This window comes from Scomber japonicus, chromosome 2 (genome assembly GCF_027409825.1).
Source record: "Scomber japonicus isolate fScoJap1 chromosome 2, fScoJap1.pri, whole genome shotgun sequence".
NCBI lineage: Eukaryota > Metazoa > Chordata > Actinopteri > Scombriformes > Scombridae > Scomber > Scomber japonicus.
The window spans coordinates 29,268,142-29,286,022 of record NC_070579.1 but is presented as its reverse complement, the minus strand read 5'-3'; the positions used below and the strand labels follow the sequence as shown (position 1 = coordinate 29,286,022).

The window sequence follows — 17,881 nt, the reverse complement described above, 5'->3', positions numbered from 1 at the left end:
CAATATTTTTTAATATCCAGCTGACTAGGAATAGGAAGTGCATTGCTACCTCCTGCCAGTTAAAAACAGCAAAGTGCTCTTCGCAAAGGCAAATGATGCTTGTGTTTTTTTGGATATAGAGTGGTGAGATGAGATCATAAGTGGTCAATTGAGATGCATGTGGACATGCATTTTAATGCCAGGTGTGAACTGATGTACTTAGACCTGTTTACTTGTGGCTGGATCACCCAAGATGTATGTTAATGCCAGGTGTGCACAGAGCCAAAGGTAGTGTCTAGCTGAAACATTGCAATGTGTCGGCGGAGAAAAAAAACAAGCTAGAAGAGAGAATTTTGAACTTGCATTTTTCAGGTGGTGAGAAGCACGACTCCAGAGGAACACTGGGCTATATGTTGGATGTGGAACTGTTTGATATTAATTTTATTGGTGAAATGTGTTTACAGCTGTTTCCATTGTTATTCAATGTGACCAAACACAATGCAGACTTTAATACAGTAGGTCAACATTTAATTGTATACTGGTTTAATTAAGACACCAAACTCACATTGGTATGACCTAAACAGTACACTCATATAAGCTCCGCCCCATTGACCCCGCCCCCCCGTCTCACCCTCAGCTGTCGTCCTCCCCGCCCCTCCCCCCTGCACTCCTCCAATCCGTCCCTGTGTCCCACTAAAGCGATTTCAGCGCATGCAGGGACTCGTCCCTACGGCCACGGATGGCAACATGGCGACAGAGGTAAGACTGACACATTATGTGAGCTTTCGATTACCAGCATGAACAATTTTAATGATCGTCTGAGTGAAACAAGCGCGGGCGCAGTTCACATGGTCAATTTGGGGCATTGAGAAGGATCAAGCTTAAACTGTGGCACACTAAATCCGGACAGATGACTGTGTGTCCTACATTATCTCGCTAGGTTCGTCCTCCTGTGAGCATTTTTTTAGGAGAAAACCTCATTAACGGGAATTCAGAAAGTCAGCTGACCTTATAATGGAGACAGAAATGGGGCAGAATCGACGGACCCTCACCGTGATGATGTTAAACTGTTTTGGTGAAAACAGATTTGTTTTTGTCTGTTGAGACGCCCCGTTAATCCGGTGACAGGCCACTGTGTTGACCAGTAACCAGAAACACACACACACACACACACACACACACACACACACACACACTCACTCACACTCACTCTATCTTTCTCTCTCTCACACACACACACTCACTACCACGTTCAGCACCATGGACAGATGCCACGCCGCCCTGAACCGTCATCGCTGCTTTCCCATTCTTTCCAGTCGTCCGTTCGATAAAATGCGAAAAAATATGATTCATTAGGGGAAAATAGAGTGATCCTTATTCACAGTACACATACTTGAGATCTAAAGAATAGTAAGATTTGGATCTTTATCAGTATGCTTCATCGTGTTCCGCCTGATCGATCTGTTGTGAGCGGTAGTGAAATGTTGCCCCATCTCCTGCAAGGTTTTACCTCCCTGTAACACCAGAGACAGAGTGAGAGAGACAATGAAAGTGTGTGTGTGTGTGTGTGTAAAAGATAGTATGTCCAAATGCTGGGCTTTGTTCCAACAGCCAACAGGGCAGAAATGAGTACAGACACGGAGCCACAAAGTGATGGATGACAGTCTCCTCCATCATCCTGTACTTCCAAATACCAAAAGATCAGCTGCTGTTTGCACACATCACTACTGAGCAGATTTAACTCTGGGGACTCATTAAAGAGACATCAAACCTGCTTCTGTTTGTCTCCTCCTCAGTTCCACAACCTGCAGGAGTTGAGGCACAGTGCGTCTCTGGCCAACAAAGTCTTCATCCAGAGAGACTACAGTGAGGGAACCACCTGCAAGTTCCAGACCAAGTTCCCATCCGAGCTGGAGAGCAGGGTAAGGAGTCAGAATGCTGTGCTACCTGTTTTGTGTTTTGTGTTACCTGTTGTGTTGCCCTCTTATCCATGACAAGTTCAGAGTCAACCATAGTGCATTTGGATGTATATTTGTCATACCAGATAGTACTACTAGTACTAGTAATGTTTGTGATCAGAAAACTATTTTAATGCTTTAAAATTCATGATATGAATGCCACCAGTGTGTTGATTTGGACACCTGGATTGAGATCTCTGCCAATTAAAACATTACTAGTAGGTGTGTCACTTAGAAAAGGTCTTTATGTTGGAAAGAATTACACATGATAAATTCAAAACACTGGTTGCTATGTGCTCATTAATGTAAAATACAAAAACCCATTGATGTGTTAACCCTTCTTTTTCATAGTGTATATCTCAACAGTGGTTGTTGAATTAATTACATCATTAACAGAAATTAAATGATGTAGTAATGTTGTTTACAGCTGCATTTTGGGAACTAAACCTGTGATCAAAGCAACGTTGCAATATGGTTCTACACACCAGGTCACTATGTAACTTTAAAGCTCCCCTCCAATATGTCTTAAAACATATAACAATAATCTTACCTTATGAGGCAGCTAGATTTGCGAGATCATGAGATCACATGATCACAAGATCACTGTGATAATCCATCTTATCAGGCTTCAGTGTATGTATCTGATCCACTGGTGGTTTGGGAAAATCAGCAGCCAATGAGGATTCATGTGTGATCTTGTGATCTTGTGATCTCTTGCAAATCATGCTGCCTTGCAAGGTCAATAACAGACAGATGGTTCATCCAATCACCGGCCACATATTTTTTTTAGTGTCTGCCCTTGTCCAAAGAGTTTCCAAGGACCTATCAGATGGTTCTGTGTAGCAAAACATCTGGTGCATCAGGTACTCAATACTCTGCAGCATTGGGTCCAAACTAGTTGTGACAAATCATGCTGGTAGGCCCATCCCTAAAAATCAGATTTTAAATGAGCGAAGAGAAACTTTCTTCTTTCAGCAGATGAATGTGAATACAAAGTCATCCTTCTGCACAGTGAAGCTCAAACATTCAACTGTAGGAACAAGAAGAGAAACATAGAGATGAAGTTAGTTTAAATTTTGAATTTCTTGAAAGCTTTCTGTTACTACCCATGATTCTGTCCTGTGTGTGTCTCCAGATTGAGCGGACACTGTTTGAGGACACTGTGAAGACGCTCAATAACTACTACGCAGAGGCAGAAAAGATTGGAGGCCAGTCTTATTTGGAGGGCTGTCTGGCCTGTGCTACAGCATATCTTATCTTCCTCTGCATGGAGACACGCTATGAAAAGGTCAGACTGTGGCTCTATGACCTTGCACATTTTATTGATAAAGGGTTGGGATAGGTTCAAAAATGTCTTTTCTAAAATAACAGGTGCTTAAATGAACTTTGATTTTTCTTGCTGTATTTCATTCCTCCTGTTCATACTGAAAAGGAAGAGATCATAATGCTCTTTCAGTGTAAGTGATGACAAAATCCACAGCTCTCCTTCTGTGCAAAATCATTATTTAAGTTTATTTGAAGCCAATATGAGGCACGAGCTGTCCACTTGCTGTTGAGACACAAAGAGAATTTTTCTAATAAGACTGTAACTGCTGCCAGTTCTGTTTAAATCTTGTAAGCACATTTGGAGAAGATCTTGTAAGAGCCAATATGAACAGAAATGATAATAGGGAGCAAAATCTGTTTCAATAATTATATGGGCACCTGACTGTTGATTTAAGACTGACATGAAAATCCTTTAACATGCCTTTGTTCCATATTATTTGTCTTGATTTTTTTGTCTCTGTCTGCATGTCAGGTATTGAAGAAGATAGCCAAGTACATACAGGAGCAAAATGAAACGATCTATGCTCCCAGAGGCCTGCTCATCACAGATCCCATAGAAAGGGGAATGCGTGTCGTATCCTTACTCAGTGTTTGCAGTTGCAATTGCATAAAAACATATCCATTTATCTTTTTCTGTTTTGATTTAAACTTTTTCTCCATGGATAAATCCTGGTCCTTAACTACTTTCACCAGATAGAGATTTCCATCTATGAAGACCGGGGCTCCAGTGGCTCCAGCTCAGGGAGCAGCTCTGTGTCCGGCAGCACCGCTCGATGACTGGATACTTCCTTAAAACCATGTCCCCCTGATCACTCACAACCCCAGAGTTGAACTTAGGACAGTGATACCACTCCTGTCCCAACACTTAGACCCATACATCCTGAAGCTACGCTCACACAAAGGATTGACTATCTTTACCTGAGAGAGGCATGTTGCTCCTGACCTGCCATCACATGCTTAAGTTGATCAAGCTTTTTCTTCACAGTGAACACTTAAAACTTGCACTTTAGTAGTTAGTGTGCATGTAGTGATACAGTAACGTTGGATGGAAAGTCTAAGTGAAAAGAAAGAAAAAACATGTCGCTAGTAATACTTTGTGTGATCGTATCATTACTCCCCCTCCTGTCCTCTTTGAAGTTGAAGACCACAAGCCTCATACCTCAGCCACCACAGTTGCATCATGTGGTCCAGATCAGCCACAGCTGTGAACCAACCATGAAACTGGACTAAAAGCATCACTACCATCCATCCACTGGCTTTTGAAAACATATATCTGTAGCTCTAGTTTTCCAGATTTTAGGAAATGTAAGAAGGTTGACCAGTTATTTGAGTAGGGCATCACAAAGTTTCACCCATCCAGAGCCCAGATATATTGTACAAAAAACCCTTCTTCCTCCACCTCTGCTGTAAATCATGCTATCTGGTAGAAGCTGAATGTCATTTAGCCATGTATATAATGTAGCAGATCTTCCATCTTTCTCACATGAAGCCTGCATTTTATTTGATACACACAAACAGACACATGCACATATCTAAGTACTAACCTCTTGGTTTCACTGAGCGAGACCAACTCTTCCTAAATTTTGATTATGCAAAGGCGTATGGTGCATTGAATGCATCAGTAAGTAGACAAAGGATGGGTTAAACTAAAAGTCTTCCTGAATCATACGTGTCGTGTTTTGAGATACATCAACCCTTCCTTGATTTCTGAACGAACTTCCAAAGAACAACAACTGCCAAAAAACTGGCTCACAAATGTGAATGTGTCTTTTCCTTTAGTGACATTTTGTGCAAGAACAAACTTTCGTACTGCTTGTTGTTTGATACACATAGCAACAAGGTGTTTATGACTGGTGTCAAATAAATACTGTTTCATCACAGCTGCACAGAATTGATTTTTCTTTGTTGTATTGTACATCTATAGAAAAGATATTTCTTATGGCTTTTGACCTGTCACTGCAGGAAAATCACAGGTGCTAATATTATTACATTAATAATGGTCACTCACCACTCTTCCATCTAAAGTCTTTGGTAAACCCAAGCAGCTGGCAAACAGCCAGATATTTCCCTCAGGAGTTGATCTAAAGCACAGTGAATACTTACATTCAACAGGCATCCAGAAAAAAAACCTCAAAAACAATGTTACTGTTGCTCTGTCGGCTGTTTTAATGGTAATATAGTGTATAAGTGCTTGGTGACCTGTTGGCACTTTAGCTTTAAATCGACCAAAACAATGTTGCTCTAATGTATTAAATTATTGAGAAGTATTGAGTGAACATAATTGACATTTTATATAATTCTGTCTTACCAGTTTCATCATCTTTGCTGAACAGTAACATATTTGTATTAGATTATATCAAGAGATTTCAAATAGAGAGGATGGCCTCTCTTGGGGGCTCCGAACAGTTTCAGGGGAGGCTCAGTGTGTGGATGTGAAACAAATGTTACATTAGTTATCAGATTAAGTATCAAAAGGAGATCATGTAGAATAGCCTAAACATGTGTAATTGTATTTGATGTCGTCTGAAGTTATGGCAAACAGTAATATCGGGCTATCTTGGCTTAAGTGTTGAGTGTGTAATCATGATCCCATGAGCATCCATGAGCGAAACTAAGCAAGTAAACTAAGAGAGGGTACAAGGGGATCTTTTTCCTTTTCCTTAAAAATCATGGTTTATGTAAAATAGAATATTCTTTGATTCTATGAAACCACTGACTTCATCAACATATTCTCCTGTCACCATGGCAATTTTACCACAAATTAATCACAGGAAAATGTAAAAAAGTTTTTTTTTTTTTTTTTTTGCATTATAGTAATTTAAAATAGTTTCATGCAGTAGGATCAGGATCAGGATCAGGCACCTGGATGAAAAAGCTTTGCTAATTTGATGCATGAAAAGCTTTGGTCAGGCAAATTCCCTCATGTCTGCATGCATGCTTAACTGGTTACATGACAACAGCATCAGCTGGCTGACAACATGGGAAGACTACAGCAAACAGGAAATGTCCAGACTGTATGACGTCCAGATAGTAGGAAATGATTAAGTAATGCATCCAGATAAAACATGCTATTCCTGCATATCACAGGAAGTCCTTTTAGCAGATGCTTGATCCAGACAAACACTGCTAGATACATTCTGTCTGTTCTTATTGTATTACTGTTGCCCTGAATGCTACTGTCTTCTTAGATCTGTCAGTAAAGAGAGAACCAAGACAAACTGTTGTAAAACTGTCTTAAAACAGGAGGCTTCAAACGTGGAGGCAGAGGTGGAGCGGATGCCATCATAAAATGGAGCCAACGCTGCATGGGATGAAGGGAGAGAAAAAGAACAAATGGGTGGGGGAAAACAAAGAAGGGCATATGAGAGGTCAAGACAACACTGTACAATGTTTGAAACCAAAGAGATGGAGGACATATGGAATGAGTAGTAGAAAAGGCAGAGGAGAGGCGTGCAAACACATGAGAGACACTTCTCATCTTGTATTTGAACAAACAATAGCTCAAGACACTGAAACCACTGATATAACTTTTCAATTATAGAATGATAATCTGACACACCCAGCATATTGATTTGAAGGAGTTTATTTCGGGAGTTTGCCATGGTACATGAAATATCAACCAGAACACAAGCTGCAGTAAATAGGTGACTAATGAAATTGAAACTAATGAAATAAAAAAAAGTTTAAAAAAAATAGTAAAACAAAATTAAAACTACTCATAGAGTAAAGAAACCAATGCCCCTGTCCTAAAATACAGAAGAAAGAAAAATAAAATGTCTGCCACACAGGTTTTTATTGCATTACATGTGATTGTCCTCAAATACCTGTAGAAAAATAAACATAAAAGAAAATTAAAAAGAATATAAAATAATATTTGATTTTAAAGTGCTTTTGATAAATAAAAATATAGAAAAAGATAAATTGCTATTTATTTATTTATCTTTATTTAAAAAACTTTGCCCACCTGCGCAGCGGCCGTTCTTGACAGTAAAGCCTTTACCACACTGAAAAAGAGAAGAAAGGAGTTTATTGGTACCAAACCAAATATGTTCATTCATTTGGGTTTTATAGAAAAATATCACTGAACAACTTGATACAGTGAAAGAAAGAGGGAAAGGTTGGGTTTTTTGTTGCCAATTGATTTGAAATAAAGACTGTGGTTGATTGCATCAGCTCAAAAGGCCAGTAAACACAGACTGACTGTAACATTACCCGTGTTCATAATTCATGCCGTGGATCCACAGTGCATACCTGTGTGTCATTGGCAAGCACAGACATTTCCCTCCCTGTGGGATAGGCTACTACCACCACTGAGTTCATTTCAGCAGGCTGAACGACACGAGTGAGGGAGCTGCCATCAGGCCAAGAGACCTCCAGTACGGTCACCACATCGTTTCCTAGGAGTCATGACGAGAAAAATCACTGAGCATCATGAGGAAGACGAAAATACATCTTTCAAAAATTCACATAAATTTCAGTATGTGCGACGACAACACAATATCACATATTAATGGAAGAGTTATGGATTTTGGGAAACAAGCTAATTTGATTTCTTGCTGAGAACTAGAAGAAAGACTCTTTCATGTCTGTGTAATAAGTAGGAAGCTAGAGCCACACAGGAAAGTAGTGATCTTAGCATAAACACTGAAAGTGAAAGAAACAGCTGGAAGCAGTGACTTCTTGTGTTGCCGTGTGTTACACTAACCAAGTCTCTCAAAAACCGCCAACAGTTGTTTCTGTTTGTGTATGGATTCAAAAAAATGACATGTATGTTAATTAGTGAGATTTAGATATGCTGTTAGGCTTTTAAAAAAATATTTTGGACAGAGCAACGCTAGCTGTTTCCCCCTGATTCCAGTCTTTGTGCTAGGTTAGGCTAATTGCCACCCTGCTTTAGCTTCATGTGAATGGTAGATATGAGAGTGGTATCATATCAATCTTCTCACTCAACACTTACCAATAAAACTAATAAATGTATACTTACCAGGATGCTGAACTATTCCTTATCAGCCTGTACTAATAAGATCAATGTGTATACTGAGTTTAATACTCATCATTTTAAATAATGGCAACACACACTCTCTTTTACTTGAGAAATGTTACCCATTTTCTTCCAGTGTCTATAAAGTGTGTAGGCATAACTTACCTAAGCCAAAGTGGGCAACAGGCTCCATCTCACACAGGTACCCTGAGCCTCCATCTATGATGCGTGTTTGGGCCCCACTCTGTTTGGTAAAGGCTGTTACCTTGGCACCTCGAGCAAAAGAGCCAAATTTGGTGCGAGGGATGATACGCAGCCAGTTATTGGACGAGCCCTGCAAACACGGGTGACAGGTTACGTTGTGGATAGTCAGAGGTTGTTTATCATCAACAAACACACACGTATGTAAGCACATGCGCACACCTGCGTGACCTTGAAGACAGAGATCGGCTGCTGGGCGCTCTCGCCGTGAGCCAACAGCAGGTCCAGCTGTCCGTCCCCATCCAAGTCTGTCACAGTGCCACCTGTTCAAAACAGGCAGAGAGCTTCACTGCACTGACCTACATAAGAGCTGTGTCACTGTAAATCTCATCCAAATACAGAGGCAGCTCAACATCAGAATATTTTGTTAAGATTACAACATTTTGACAATGAAATTGATGAAAATATGTACTCCAAAGTCTTCTAGTCTGAGATATCTGACCTGTTCCTCTTCCTTGTGGCTCTGCAGCATCTCCCACATTAAGCTCCTGGATCACAGGGTCTGCATCAGCTCTCCTCGACACCCTGCAATCAAACACATAAGATTCTTTTTAAAAAACTGATAATGTACTCAATAATCCAGGATATGTGCTTCTTACAGTTATTGCTTATATGTAGGATGTCTCTCTTTTGAGTTTGGGTTCACATAATAATTGAAATCTCACCTGAACAGCCTGTTGGGGGCGTTGCCTCTGTAGGCAATATTGTTGAAAAACACCTCCAGCTCCTTGTCATTATCAAAGTCTGCAGCGATGACCGTGCGAATAGGGGAGGGGGTGGCAAATCCTCCAGTAGCAATATTCTGCACATGATAACATAGTGTCAGGCTTGATCAAATCTCATCATTTACAGACATTTACTTGTTCTCTTTACTTACCCGGAATTTAAAGTCGCTGCCCTGCAGGAAAAGTCTGTGTGGGCCATTCCAGTTGCCGTAGACGATGTCCGTCTTTCCATCACCATTGAAGTCAGCTAGTGCTATTCCTCTGCCATGCTGGTATCGGTCCTCCACACCTTTACAGGTTAACACAGTATTGAAGTAATAACGCTGCTGGAGCTGGAATACTGTATACTGTTTTCAGATATGATGTCTTTTCAAGTAAAATACACAACAGCTGTACTTATGCACACTATATATGGGCATTCAGTACAGTGGACTAAAAAAATCCTTTGTTTAAAGAAATGTTAGCTGTATTTCTGTACTTAAACAAAATAAAAAATAGAATTTTTGCTATAAAATATATTAGATAAAAAGGACACACTTTGACAGGCATACAGTTATCTTGTATAATAATTGCACTGAAATGCTACTGTTAAAAAAAATCTATACCTGCTTTCAGCTTCTTTCCTTTCTAATTCTCACCTGCCTTTCTGGCCATATCAACAAAAGTCCCATCTCCATTGTTCTTAAACAGGAAGTTGGGTCCGTTCTCATTGTCACAGAACACATCCGATCTTGACTGGCTTAGGATTGGTCCAACCACCACGCCACGGCCGCCTGCACAACAACCAAAGTTTGAATGCAGGAGCCAATTTGGCCAACTCCAAAACATCACAAGCTTTATTTTTCTCTAACTGACCAGTGTACTTGTTCACTCCAGCTTCAGCAGCTACGTCAGACAGAGCAATGATGCCCTTGGTCAAATCACTGCCAGCCTCATCCATTTCTAAGAGGGCGTGGGGGCCGATGTTGCCACTGGCATAGTTGGCCACGTAGATGGAGTAGCGGCCAGTTCCCTGCAGAGAAACAACACGCAAAAGAGTCACAGACGGAATTGACAGAATTATCAAAGAAAGGCAAAATAAAGAGGCTGAGGTGTGGAGAACCAAGCCATCAGACAAAGTGGGTATACTGACCTTTCTGTCGACACATGCCACAGAGCGTCCTGCCATGCGATTAGCAACGCCACGACGCACATTGAGCTCGTCACTGAGCAGATCCTCAAATCGGCCATTACGAAACTTGAAGAGCTTGTCTGAGTAAGTTGCCCGTCCTGCAAAAAAAAGAAAGATGGAATAAAAAATAAATAAATGAGGATGCAAAATCATTCATCTACCTGAAATTACCTGCTGGGGTCATGCAATTTGTATTTCTGAGGACAGATCATAAGTATTTACCAGAGTAGGCATTGTTTGTGTTGAGGAAGTAGATCTCCTCACGTCCGTCTCCATCCACATCACAGGCAGTAACTCCAATGGCGTTCCCTGCTCGGTCCCTCAGTGCATAGTATGGAGAGTTACTGTCATCAATAGCAATGTTTACCAGCCTGTTCTGGGTGCGGTCATACTTCAAAACCAGGTTGGGGCCGTCATACCTGATGGAGGACAACACAGGTTTATTTTGATAACACATTTTCATATAGCAGCTCCTACAAAGTGTAATGAACATGGAGATGTTACATTGATATATTTATACACTCACCCTGCCACCACCACTTCTAGGTCGCCGTCACCATCCACATCAGTTACCGCCATCCCATAATTGAGCTGTGTTGGATTGTGAAGGCCATCAGGTGGAAGCATAGTCTGTGTTACATCCTGAAGCATGGGGTCAGAGTTCTGAGCATGGGATTGATGCCAGAGTCCGACCAGCAGGAGCAACAGACCTGAACCCCACATCGCTCTAACCTGGTGGCACACAGGGCATTAAGTGTTTGTCTTCACAGTTCATGAGAATGTTCTTATATAGTCATGACATGTTAGAGAGCATGCATGCACATTACTTGAGCATTTTATCTCACAGTGCTGACTCAACCTCCACCATGAGTAATATGTAAAAGGAAGCTCCACCAATTTAATTGTGTCAACATTACAGGTCAGTACAACAATACTTATGCAGAACCTTCGAAATTGACAATGATAATGGTGTTCACATACAGATGATGAACATAAAATATACAAGAAATCATAACACTATGCAGAAATATAGAGGTAGAAGTTGAGAAAAGTCCAAAAAACAACGACAATCTGTGGAGAGTTAAGATTTTAAGTTTGATATTATCTGCAAAAACAGAGAAAAGAGATCATATTTGGATACCTACCTGACAATGTATATTTTTGCAGCTACAGTACAGTAGAGCGCATAAAAAGAAGGGTCTTTTCTGTATAACCGATTCCTTCTGGTTTCATTGTTAAAATGATGCATGATATTATCATTTGCTCCACAAAGTCATTCATGTACAATATAATGCATACTCTTTTACCCATGCATAAAGCCTATTTCTCATCTCCGCCTGCTCCTAAACAGAATCGGTCACATGCAAGGGATTTAATACCGTCTTACCTGACAGCTGTGTTAGTATGCAAATGATCCGACTTGGTTGCAGTCATGTGTGTGCCATCTGCATCCTTATTATATCATTTAAGACCTTACACAACGTTTTTTTTTTTTTACACAACGTTTTAAATTTTACGAAACAGCTTGTGTAACGTGAAGGCCACTTGGCCAATCAGCGACGAGCTGTCGTTGTGTTGGCCAATGGCTGATCTGTGTTTCTGTGCACGTGGATGTAAGTCGCTGAAGTGGGTTGTGTTTGTAGGAGCAGCTAGGTAAACACAGCACAGCTATAACACATAAATAATATTCTCAAGCGAAAGCACATTAATTATTTGTGTCGAAATACTAATCCTGACCCATTAAGACGATGTATATTCTGCTAAAAAACGAACTGGACGTGAAAACAAACCTACAGTAGTTTTGCCGCAGAGCCTCTAAAGAACACCAACTCCCAGAGTGCTTTGCGTTTGTCCGAATCCTGCGTCAGTAGTGCGACGAAAATCTGCTGCTAAACAAACCAAATACGGGTAAGCTGAAAGAGTGACATTTATTCTATATGTGTGGTTAAAAACTAGTCTCAGTGAAAATAAATAAAACAGAATTACATTTTGATGCAAGCCGGTGTCAACTTTAGGTTTGTGTCCTCAATAAATAATGTTTACGGCTTCAGCGAGAGGAAGCTAACTGTGGCTTAGCTAACCGTTATATATTAAATGCTTCTCTTAGAGTAATTGACTAGTTTAAGACGTTGGAATAAAAATGCAACGATGATGTCATTAAAATGATTCACGACTTTTTTGGAAATGTATTAATGTTTAAGAAATATTGAATACTCTATATCAGAATCACTATCATCTTTATAGGCCAAGTATGTTATGTTTTTAGTGGCCCTCAACGTGCTTTCACTAAATAACAACACAGCAGTCTTCAGAAATATACACAAATGGTACAAAGCTGTGGCGTACTTATTTTTATTCCTTTGCCTTTTCTCCTGTTTCCTTTCCTTGTTGGTCCAGGTGTTTTAATTACATCTCTTAATAATGGAGTCGGAACAGCCAAAGGAAGACTGCACCACTGCGCAGCCTTCATCCACACCTGCTTCTCAGTCGAAGAAACCAAGTCAGGCTCTGTATGTGCCCAAACAACGACTTCCTGCCTCCAAAGACAAAGCGCAGACTCAGGGAGAAGTTAAACCAAGACCTAGGCCTCGCTACACAGACAAGGCACGAAAGAATGCCAAAAACAAGAAGGACAAGGCTGGAGCCGGGGGAAAGACAGCACCTATTGAAGGAGAACATGGGAGTGAGGTACAGAACGGTGAAAGCAATCCTGATGTGAAGGAAGAGAGGCTACAGGATACAGAGGTGGGGAGTAATGAGCAGCCTGACTCAACCAGTGGGGTGGCGGCGTCCTCTCCTGAGGAAAAGGAGGAAGAGGAGAGTTGGGACACCTTGTTCAATGATGAGGGGGATTGTCTTGAGCCACACCTGCTTGAGGAGGTGAGAAATCAGACTAAGTTTGGATGAAAGGAACAAAAAAAACAATGTAGCAGTATAGACAGCTAAGCTGAAACTGTGCTTGCATCAGCTGCTTCATTCATGGTTCTTCATTGGTGGCTTATTCAACTACTGCTTGGCTACCAGCTGACCTGAGATATTTAATCATACTGTAAACTGTCACAGGTGTGCAGGGTAGCCTGTAACACCTCACAGGCCTCATTATAACTCTGATATACTAATGCCTATGTTCTTTACTGCTCCACCACCCCGACCACCTCCTGAGCTTTTGGTATTGTTGACTTATGTGTGTGTCAGGATGCAAGTCTTCAATATGGAGGTCATCTTTGACTGAGCTTTGACACCTAAAAGCAGAAATATAAATCAGACTCTATCTTTTTCTTTTTAGTTTAAATTCTTTATTTACTCATCTGCTCACATTCCCTCCTCACTCCTCCAGCTGGCTCTGAAAGAAGGAGGAAAAAAGAAGTCCATCCAGGAAGCCAGATTTGATTACTACAACATGGACCAAGATGACGATGAGGACATCGACCTCACAGACGACGAACTCTCTCACATCGTAGAGATCTATGATTTTCCTACTGAGTTTAAGACCGAGGATCTTGTCAAACTGTTTCAGTGCTACCAGTAGGTGAAATTCAAAGTACTACTTACTTTATTTTAAAATCTCATAGTTCAAATCCATTAATATCTTTCCGGTTTCTTGTAACCCTTTTATATTAAGATCTTTAAGTATAAGTTTTATTTACCTTCATTCTTTCAGTAACCTTTTCTTCTTTTATATTTTCAGACAGAGAGGGTTTGACATTCAGTGGATTGATGACAAACATGCCCTGGGTCTCTTCTCAAGTCCCATACCAGGTTAGTGAAATGCTGCTCCATATAAAAGGCTGTTGAGGGGGGGCTTATAATATTCTTTCCCTTGTCATAATGTGAAGAAACCTGTTTTAATAAAGAGGATCAGAGGACCTTTAGTAGTCTGTAACCTCTGACTGAGAAACTCAACATTATAAGTATGCACTGACTGCTGAGGTATTATATGATATTATAAGTTGTTTCTTTTACTTTGTCTGAGGGAAACACATTCTTCCACATAATCTTACACAATTGATTTTTTCATTGTATAAAAAATATCAAACGACCTGTTGTTTCTTTTCCCTTTTCAGCCCGTGAGGCTCTGAGGTCCAAACATCCCCTCATGAAGTTGCGACCACTATCCAAATCCTCCCCTGCCGTAAAGGCCAAAGCCCGTAGCTGCTCAGGTACAAGTTGGCCGTCTTCTTGGTTTTCTATTTGTTTGTCTTCTTTATTTCACACATATTTGAGGACTAATATTATCTTAATCCACCGTCCATCCCAAGACTACCTCCTGCCTGCTAAGGAGAGACCTCAGACGAGTGCAGCACTGGCTCGCCAGCTTGTGATCGGTGCCCTCGGTGTAAAGAGCAACGTGACAAAGGAGCAGCGGGAGGCAGAGAGGAAGAAGCTCCAGGAAGCAAGAGGTAGAGATGAGCTGTGGTCAATAGAACATTTTAGCCCTCATTTGACAGTCTCTTTGCCTCAGTGCTTGCGTCATAAGCTTTTCACCACAAGAGGTAGCTGTTGTCATACTTTATAAGGAAACTGCAGTTGAAAGTGTAGTTGCAAGTTGATGCCAAGAGAAGTTGCTCTCCGTCCATTCCTGTGTAGATAATAACAGGTCTATAATCAGTACAGCAGCCATTTCCCCTCACAGATGGAACATAAGTATATAAGCACAGAAAACCACAAATGGCCGTCCACTGAATAGCTAGTCAGGAAGTCAGAGCCTTGAGTATAGTGAGCTAAAAAAAGCTTCTTTTGTTCTTAGCATGATGCACTGCTGTGCTCGTCATTTAAGATCACAACACCAGAGTAAATGTCAGTGCAGACGTGCATCTTGTGCTGAACATTGTGTCCTTGGACTGGATGCCACGTTTGGTCATATCCACGGTCTGCCACAGCTCCTCAGACTCCTGCATGTGGCAGACGGTGATATAAATTTAGAGCAACAAATCATAAAATGTTGTTTAGTTAAGGGCTTTTGCTGATTGATATATGATGAACTGTCTGTCTCTGTAATTTCTTTCAGAAAATAAGCGCCTGGCAGTCAAACAGAAGGAGGATGCTTGGGAGGGGAAGTGACTGGACAGAATACTACACCCCCCCTACTGTTGTTTGGTTTTATTTTTTTTGGATTCCTTGATTCAGCAGAGGCTAAAACCTTCTATTACCTCTTCACACTCGATAAATACTGTCCTTCTCCTGCTCTGTTTTTCTTAAGCAGACACTCCTTCCTACCACCATACTTCCCAGAAATGGATTCCCACCACTTTCTCCTTCTTTCGGACACAACAGTCCTTCACCAACTGCTACCGAACATTTAATCCTCTTCTGTCTGTTAGCCTGTAGTGTTACATCACATGAGAGCGCCCACCTCTGTTCCTTAACCTTTATCTTCATATTTAATTTGTGCAGGGTGTGAAACACAATAGACTCACGTACTGTGATATCTCTAATATTGTAACGACGGCTGAGCCTAATCATGTTTAAAGGATAACTAATTAAATTATGTTATTCATTTTTGTCTTTAAATGGACATTTTATGTTTGTAAAGATGATCCAAATAAGTCTACCTGTAAATGTGAGGGTTAAATTCAGTCTTCTGAAATAGTACATTGTTAAGAGTATGTTGACAGTTGTATTAAAAGTTGTCATTTTAAAAAACGCAGTGTTGCTTACAGGCAGTTTGAGACTCGTTTCAGTAAATGGATTCCAACAGGGCGCGTCTTATTAAACTTCTTCTAAAAACCTTCGAGTCAGTTCAGTTTCCAGCTCACACCCATTGAAAGGCCTCTACTCAGCAGGTTGATTTTAATTCAATGTTTGTATTTTGTGCTGATGATATGTCATCTGTTCTGAAGGACAAATCTCAACCAGAAGAGCTTTTAGTGGATAGACATAATTTGTCTTCATCTTTTGAGCCAGTTACAATTTAAGCATTTCTTGGTTTAAATGTTTGGCAGAGAAAATATGTGAACAATGAGACATGAGCAAATCAGTTATGTGTCTTATATTCTGTTCATGTTCAGATTCATCTGTGTGACTACCTCCCGACTCTTTAAACCCATTTTTAAAAATCTGACATAGTTTTTTATTTAAAAAAACATTATGAATAGCATTATTATTATTATACAGAACTAGTATGATTGGAGGAGAAATCCCAAAAAACTAGCAGTATGATGTTTTAATGTGCCTGTACGGCTGTAGCAGAGATGTCTAGCTGGTAAATTGAATAAGCAGATATTGTATTTCAGTTGCATGTTGTTATTATTATTATCATTATTATTATTATTATTATTATTATTATTATAATCTGTCACACTTGATACTGTACAAGTATTATAGCAAAATAAGTTGTTAAATAATTTATGTTTGATAATTTAGGGCACTATTTTAACTCCAGGTTCTGTAACATGTTTCCACTCCAGTTAAAGTATATCTGTGTTGATAGAGAAACATTAAAACAATAATGTTCATGAAGTCTTTTCAAACTGCTATCTGATGGATTTTAAGGTTTAACTTCCACCTCAAACTTCAGAGTAAGTTTTCATAATTAGGATGAGCTCCTTCAGGCACTCTCATCGAGGCTCAAGAGACTTTTTTTTTTTTGACAGCTTGAGTCAGCTGCCTCTGAGACTTCACCCCAAACAACCCCAGGCCCTGTGGCACTCACCTCATTCACCTTGAGAGCTGCATAGTTGTTACTTGTTTCCAGTCAGTGAGCTTTGTGTTCAATCTGAAACGTACTGTTAACATTTGGCCTCATTGGCTCCTATATGTTGGAGGAAATGTTGAAAAGACACATGATAAATGGCCGTACACTTCAATGTTTGAAAAAAGGATCATTCATATTAAAACATGTTACCTTTAGACACCGTTCAGTCATACATTATGTGCTTAATATTCAAAACTATAGCTACTTAATATCTTAAATCTCTACAATCCAGTGCTGCTGGAACAAAGAGTTCATATCTACATCATTGGCTGAGGGCGACAGAGACGCTGTGCCACGTGGCTCATCGTGGGCTAATTAAAGTGTTTCAGCTTCAGAGGAGGCACCATTGCACGCTCAGTTTCTGTGTTCACATCTTTTTAAATTAACAGCCATCCAAATACAATCTCTGCAGGAACAAATCCCATTTCATAGACCCCTCATCTCTAAAGATTATTTCTGTTTACATACAGCGGGATCAGTGGATTAGGAATCACAAATGAGCCCAGCACATTTAAGTTGATGAAAATGTATCTGAGAGCATTTGTGTTTTTATGGACCAAACAGGGGAACAAAAATGAGTGAGGAAAATGCTGTTTTATTTAGTGGAGGGGTAATTAAAAATCAGAATAGTGATGTTTTATTTATGCCTGCTGGAACATCATAATTCATTTAAAACTGACCAGGAACCATAAGTGATGCTATTTAAAGGTATAGTCAAAGAGCATTGTGTATTTTAGTGTCTTAGTTCTCACTTTGACTACTATACTTACTATACTGAATGAAGAG

The 17,881-nt window shown here is 40.2% G+C and overlaps 3 protein-coding genes across 3 annotated transcripts; 2 read left to right on the top strand and 1 right to left on the bottom strand.

The window, feature by feature from the left end:
- Positions 1–673: 673 nt before the first annotated feature.
- On the top strand, positions 674–4,040 carry golga7ba (golgin A7 family, member Ba). The gene is made up of 5 exons (XM_053332801.1): positions 674–738; positions 1,776–1,901; positions 3,073–3,225; positions 3,736–3,837; positions 3,957–4,040. The coding sequence occupies exons 1-5, from the start codon at positions 691–693 to the stop codon at positions 4,038–4,040; spliced, it is 513 nt and encodes a 170-aa protein (XP_053188776.1). The 5' UTR covers positions 674–690.
- Positions 4,041–6,918: 2,878 nt separating this feature from the next.
- crtac1a (cartilage acidic protein 1a) lies at positions 6,919–12,774 on the bottom strand. Its single transcript, XM_053332777.1, has 14 exons — positions 12,748–12,774; positions 10,928–11,133; positions 10,624–10,820; positions 10,363–10,499; positions 10,086–10,242; positions 9,869–10,003; positions 9,383–9,519; positions 9,171–9,307; positions 8,948–9,030; positions 8,668–8,768; positions 8,410–8,578; positions 7,515–7,660; positions 7,228–7,267; positions 6,919–7,087 (listed from the first exon to the last, which is right to left on the bottom strand). The coding sequence occupies exons 2-14, from the start codon at positions 11,122–11,124 to the stop codon at positions 7,080–7,082; spliced, it is 1,644 nt and encodes a 547-aa protein (XP_053188752.1). The 5' UTR covers positions 11,125–11,133; positions 12,748–12,774; the 3' UTR covers positions 6,919–7,079.
- On the top strand, positions 12,085–16,663 carry r3hcc1l (R3H domain and coiled-coil containing 1-like). Its single transcript, XM_053332788.1, has 8 exons — positions 12,085–12,309; positions 12,799–13,281; positions 13,739–13,926; positions 14,090–14,160; positions 14,466–14,561; positions 14,661–14,801; positions 15,410–16,466; positions 16,497–16,663. The coding sequence occupies exons 2-7, from the start codon at positions 12,823–12,825 to the stop codon at positions 15,460–15,462; spliced, it is 1,008 nt and encodes a 335-aa protein (XP_053188763.1). The 5' UTR covers positions 12,085–12,309; positions 12,799–12,822; the 3' UTR covers positions 15,463–16,466; positions 16,497–16,663.
- Positions 16,664–17,881: the final 1,218 nt, after the last annotated feature.

What these genes read in the sequence shown, in the direction of transcription:
- golga7ba (XM_053332801.1), top strand. Translation starts at nt 691, where the DNA reads ATGCAGGGACTCGTCCCTACGGCCACGGATGGCAACATGGCGACAGAG. An exon ending in ATGGCAACATGGCGACAGAG is followed by an intron (nt 739 to 1,775) that starts GTAAGACTGACA and finishes TCTCCTCCTCAG; the next exon opens with TTCCACAACCTGCAGGAGTT. An exon ending in TAGAAAGGGGAATGCGTGTC is followed by an intron (nt 3,838 to 3,956) that starts GTATCCTTACTC and finishes TACTTTCACCAG; the next exon opens with ATAGAGATTTCCATCTATGA.
- crtac1a (XM_053332777.1), bottom strand. Translation starts at nt 11,124, where the DNA reads ATGTGGGGTTCAGGTCTGTTGCTCCTGCTGGTCGGACTCTGGCATCAA. An exon ending in TGGCATGTGTCGACAGAAAG is followed by an intron (nt 10,243 to 10,362) that starts GTCAGTATACCC and finishes GTTTCTCTGCAG; the next exon opens with GGAACTGGCCGCTACTCCAT. An exon ending in GCCCCCAACAGGCTGTTCAG is followed by an intron (nt 9,031 to 9,170) that starts GTGAGATTTCAA and finishes GTTTGATTGCAG; the next exon opens with GGTGTCGAGGAGAGCTGATG.
- r3hcc1l (XM_053332788.1), top strand. Translation starts at nt 12,823, where the DNA reads ATGGAGTCGGAACAGCCAAAGGAAGACTGCACCACTGCGCAGCCTTCA. An exon ending in AGCCACACCTGCTTGAGGAG is followed by an intron (nt 13,282 to 13,738) that starts GTGAGAAATCAG and finishes TCACTCCTCCAG; the next exon opens with CTGGCTCTGAAAGAAGGAGG. An exon ending in CAAAGCCCGTAGCTGCTCAG is followed by an intron (nt 14,562 to 14,660) that starts GTACAAGTTGGC and finishes GTCCATCCCAAG; the next exon opens with ACTACCTCCTGCCTGCTAAG.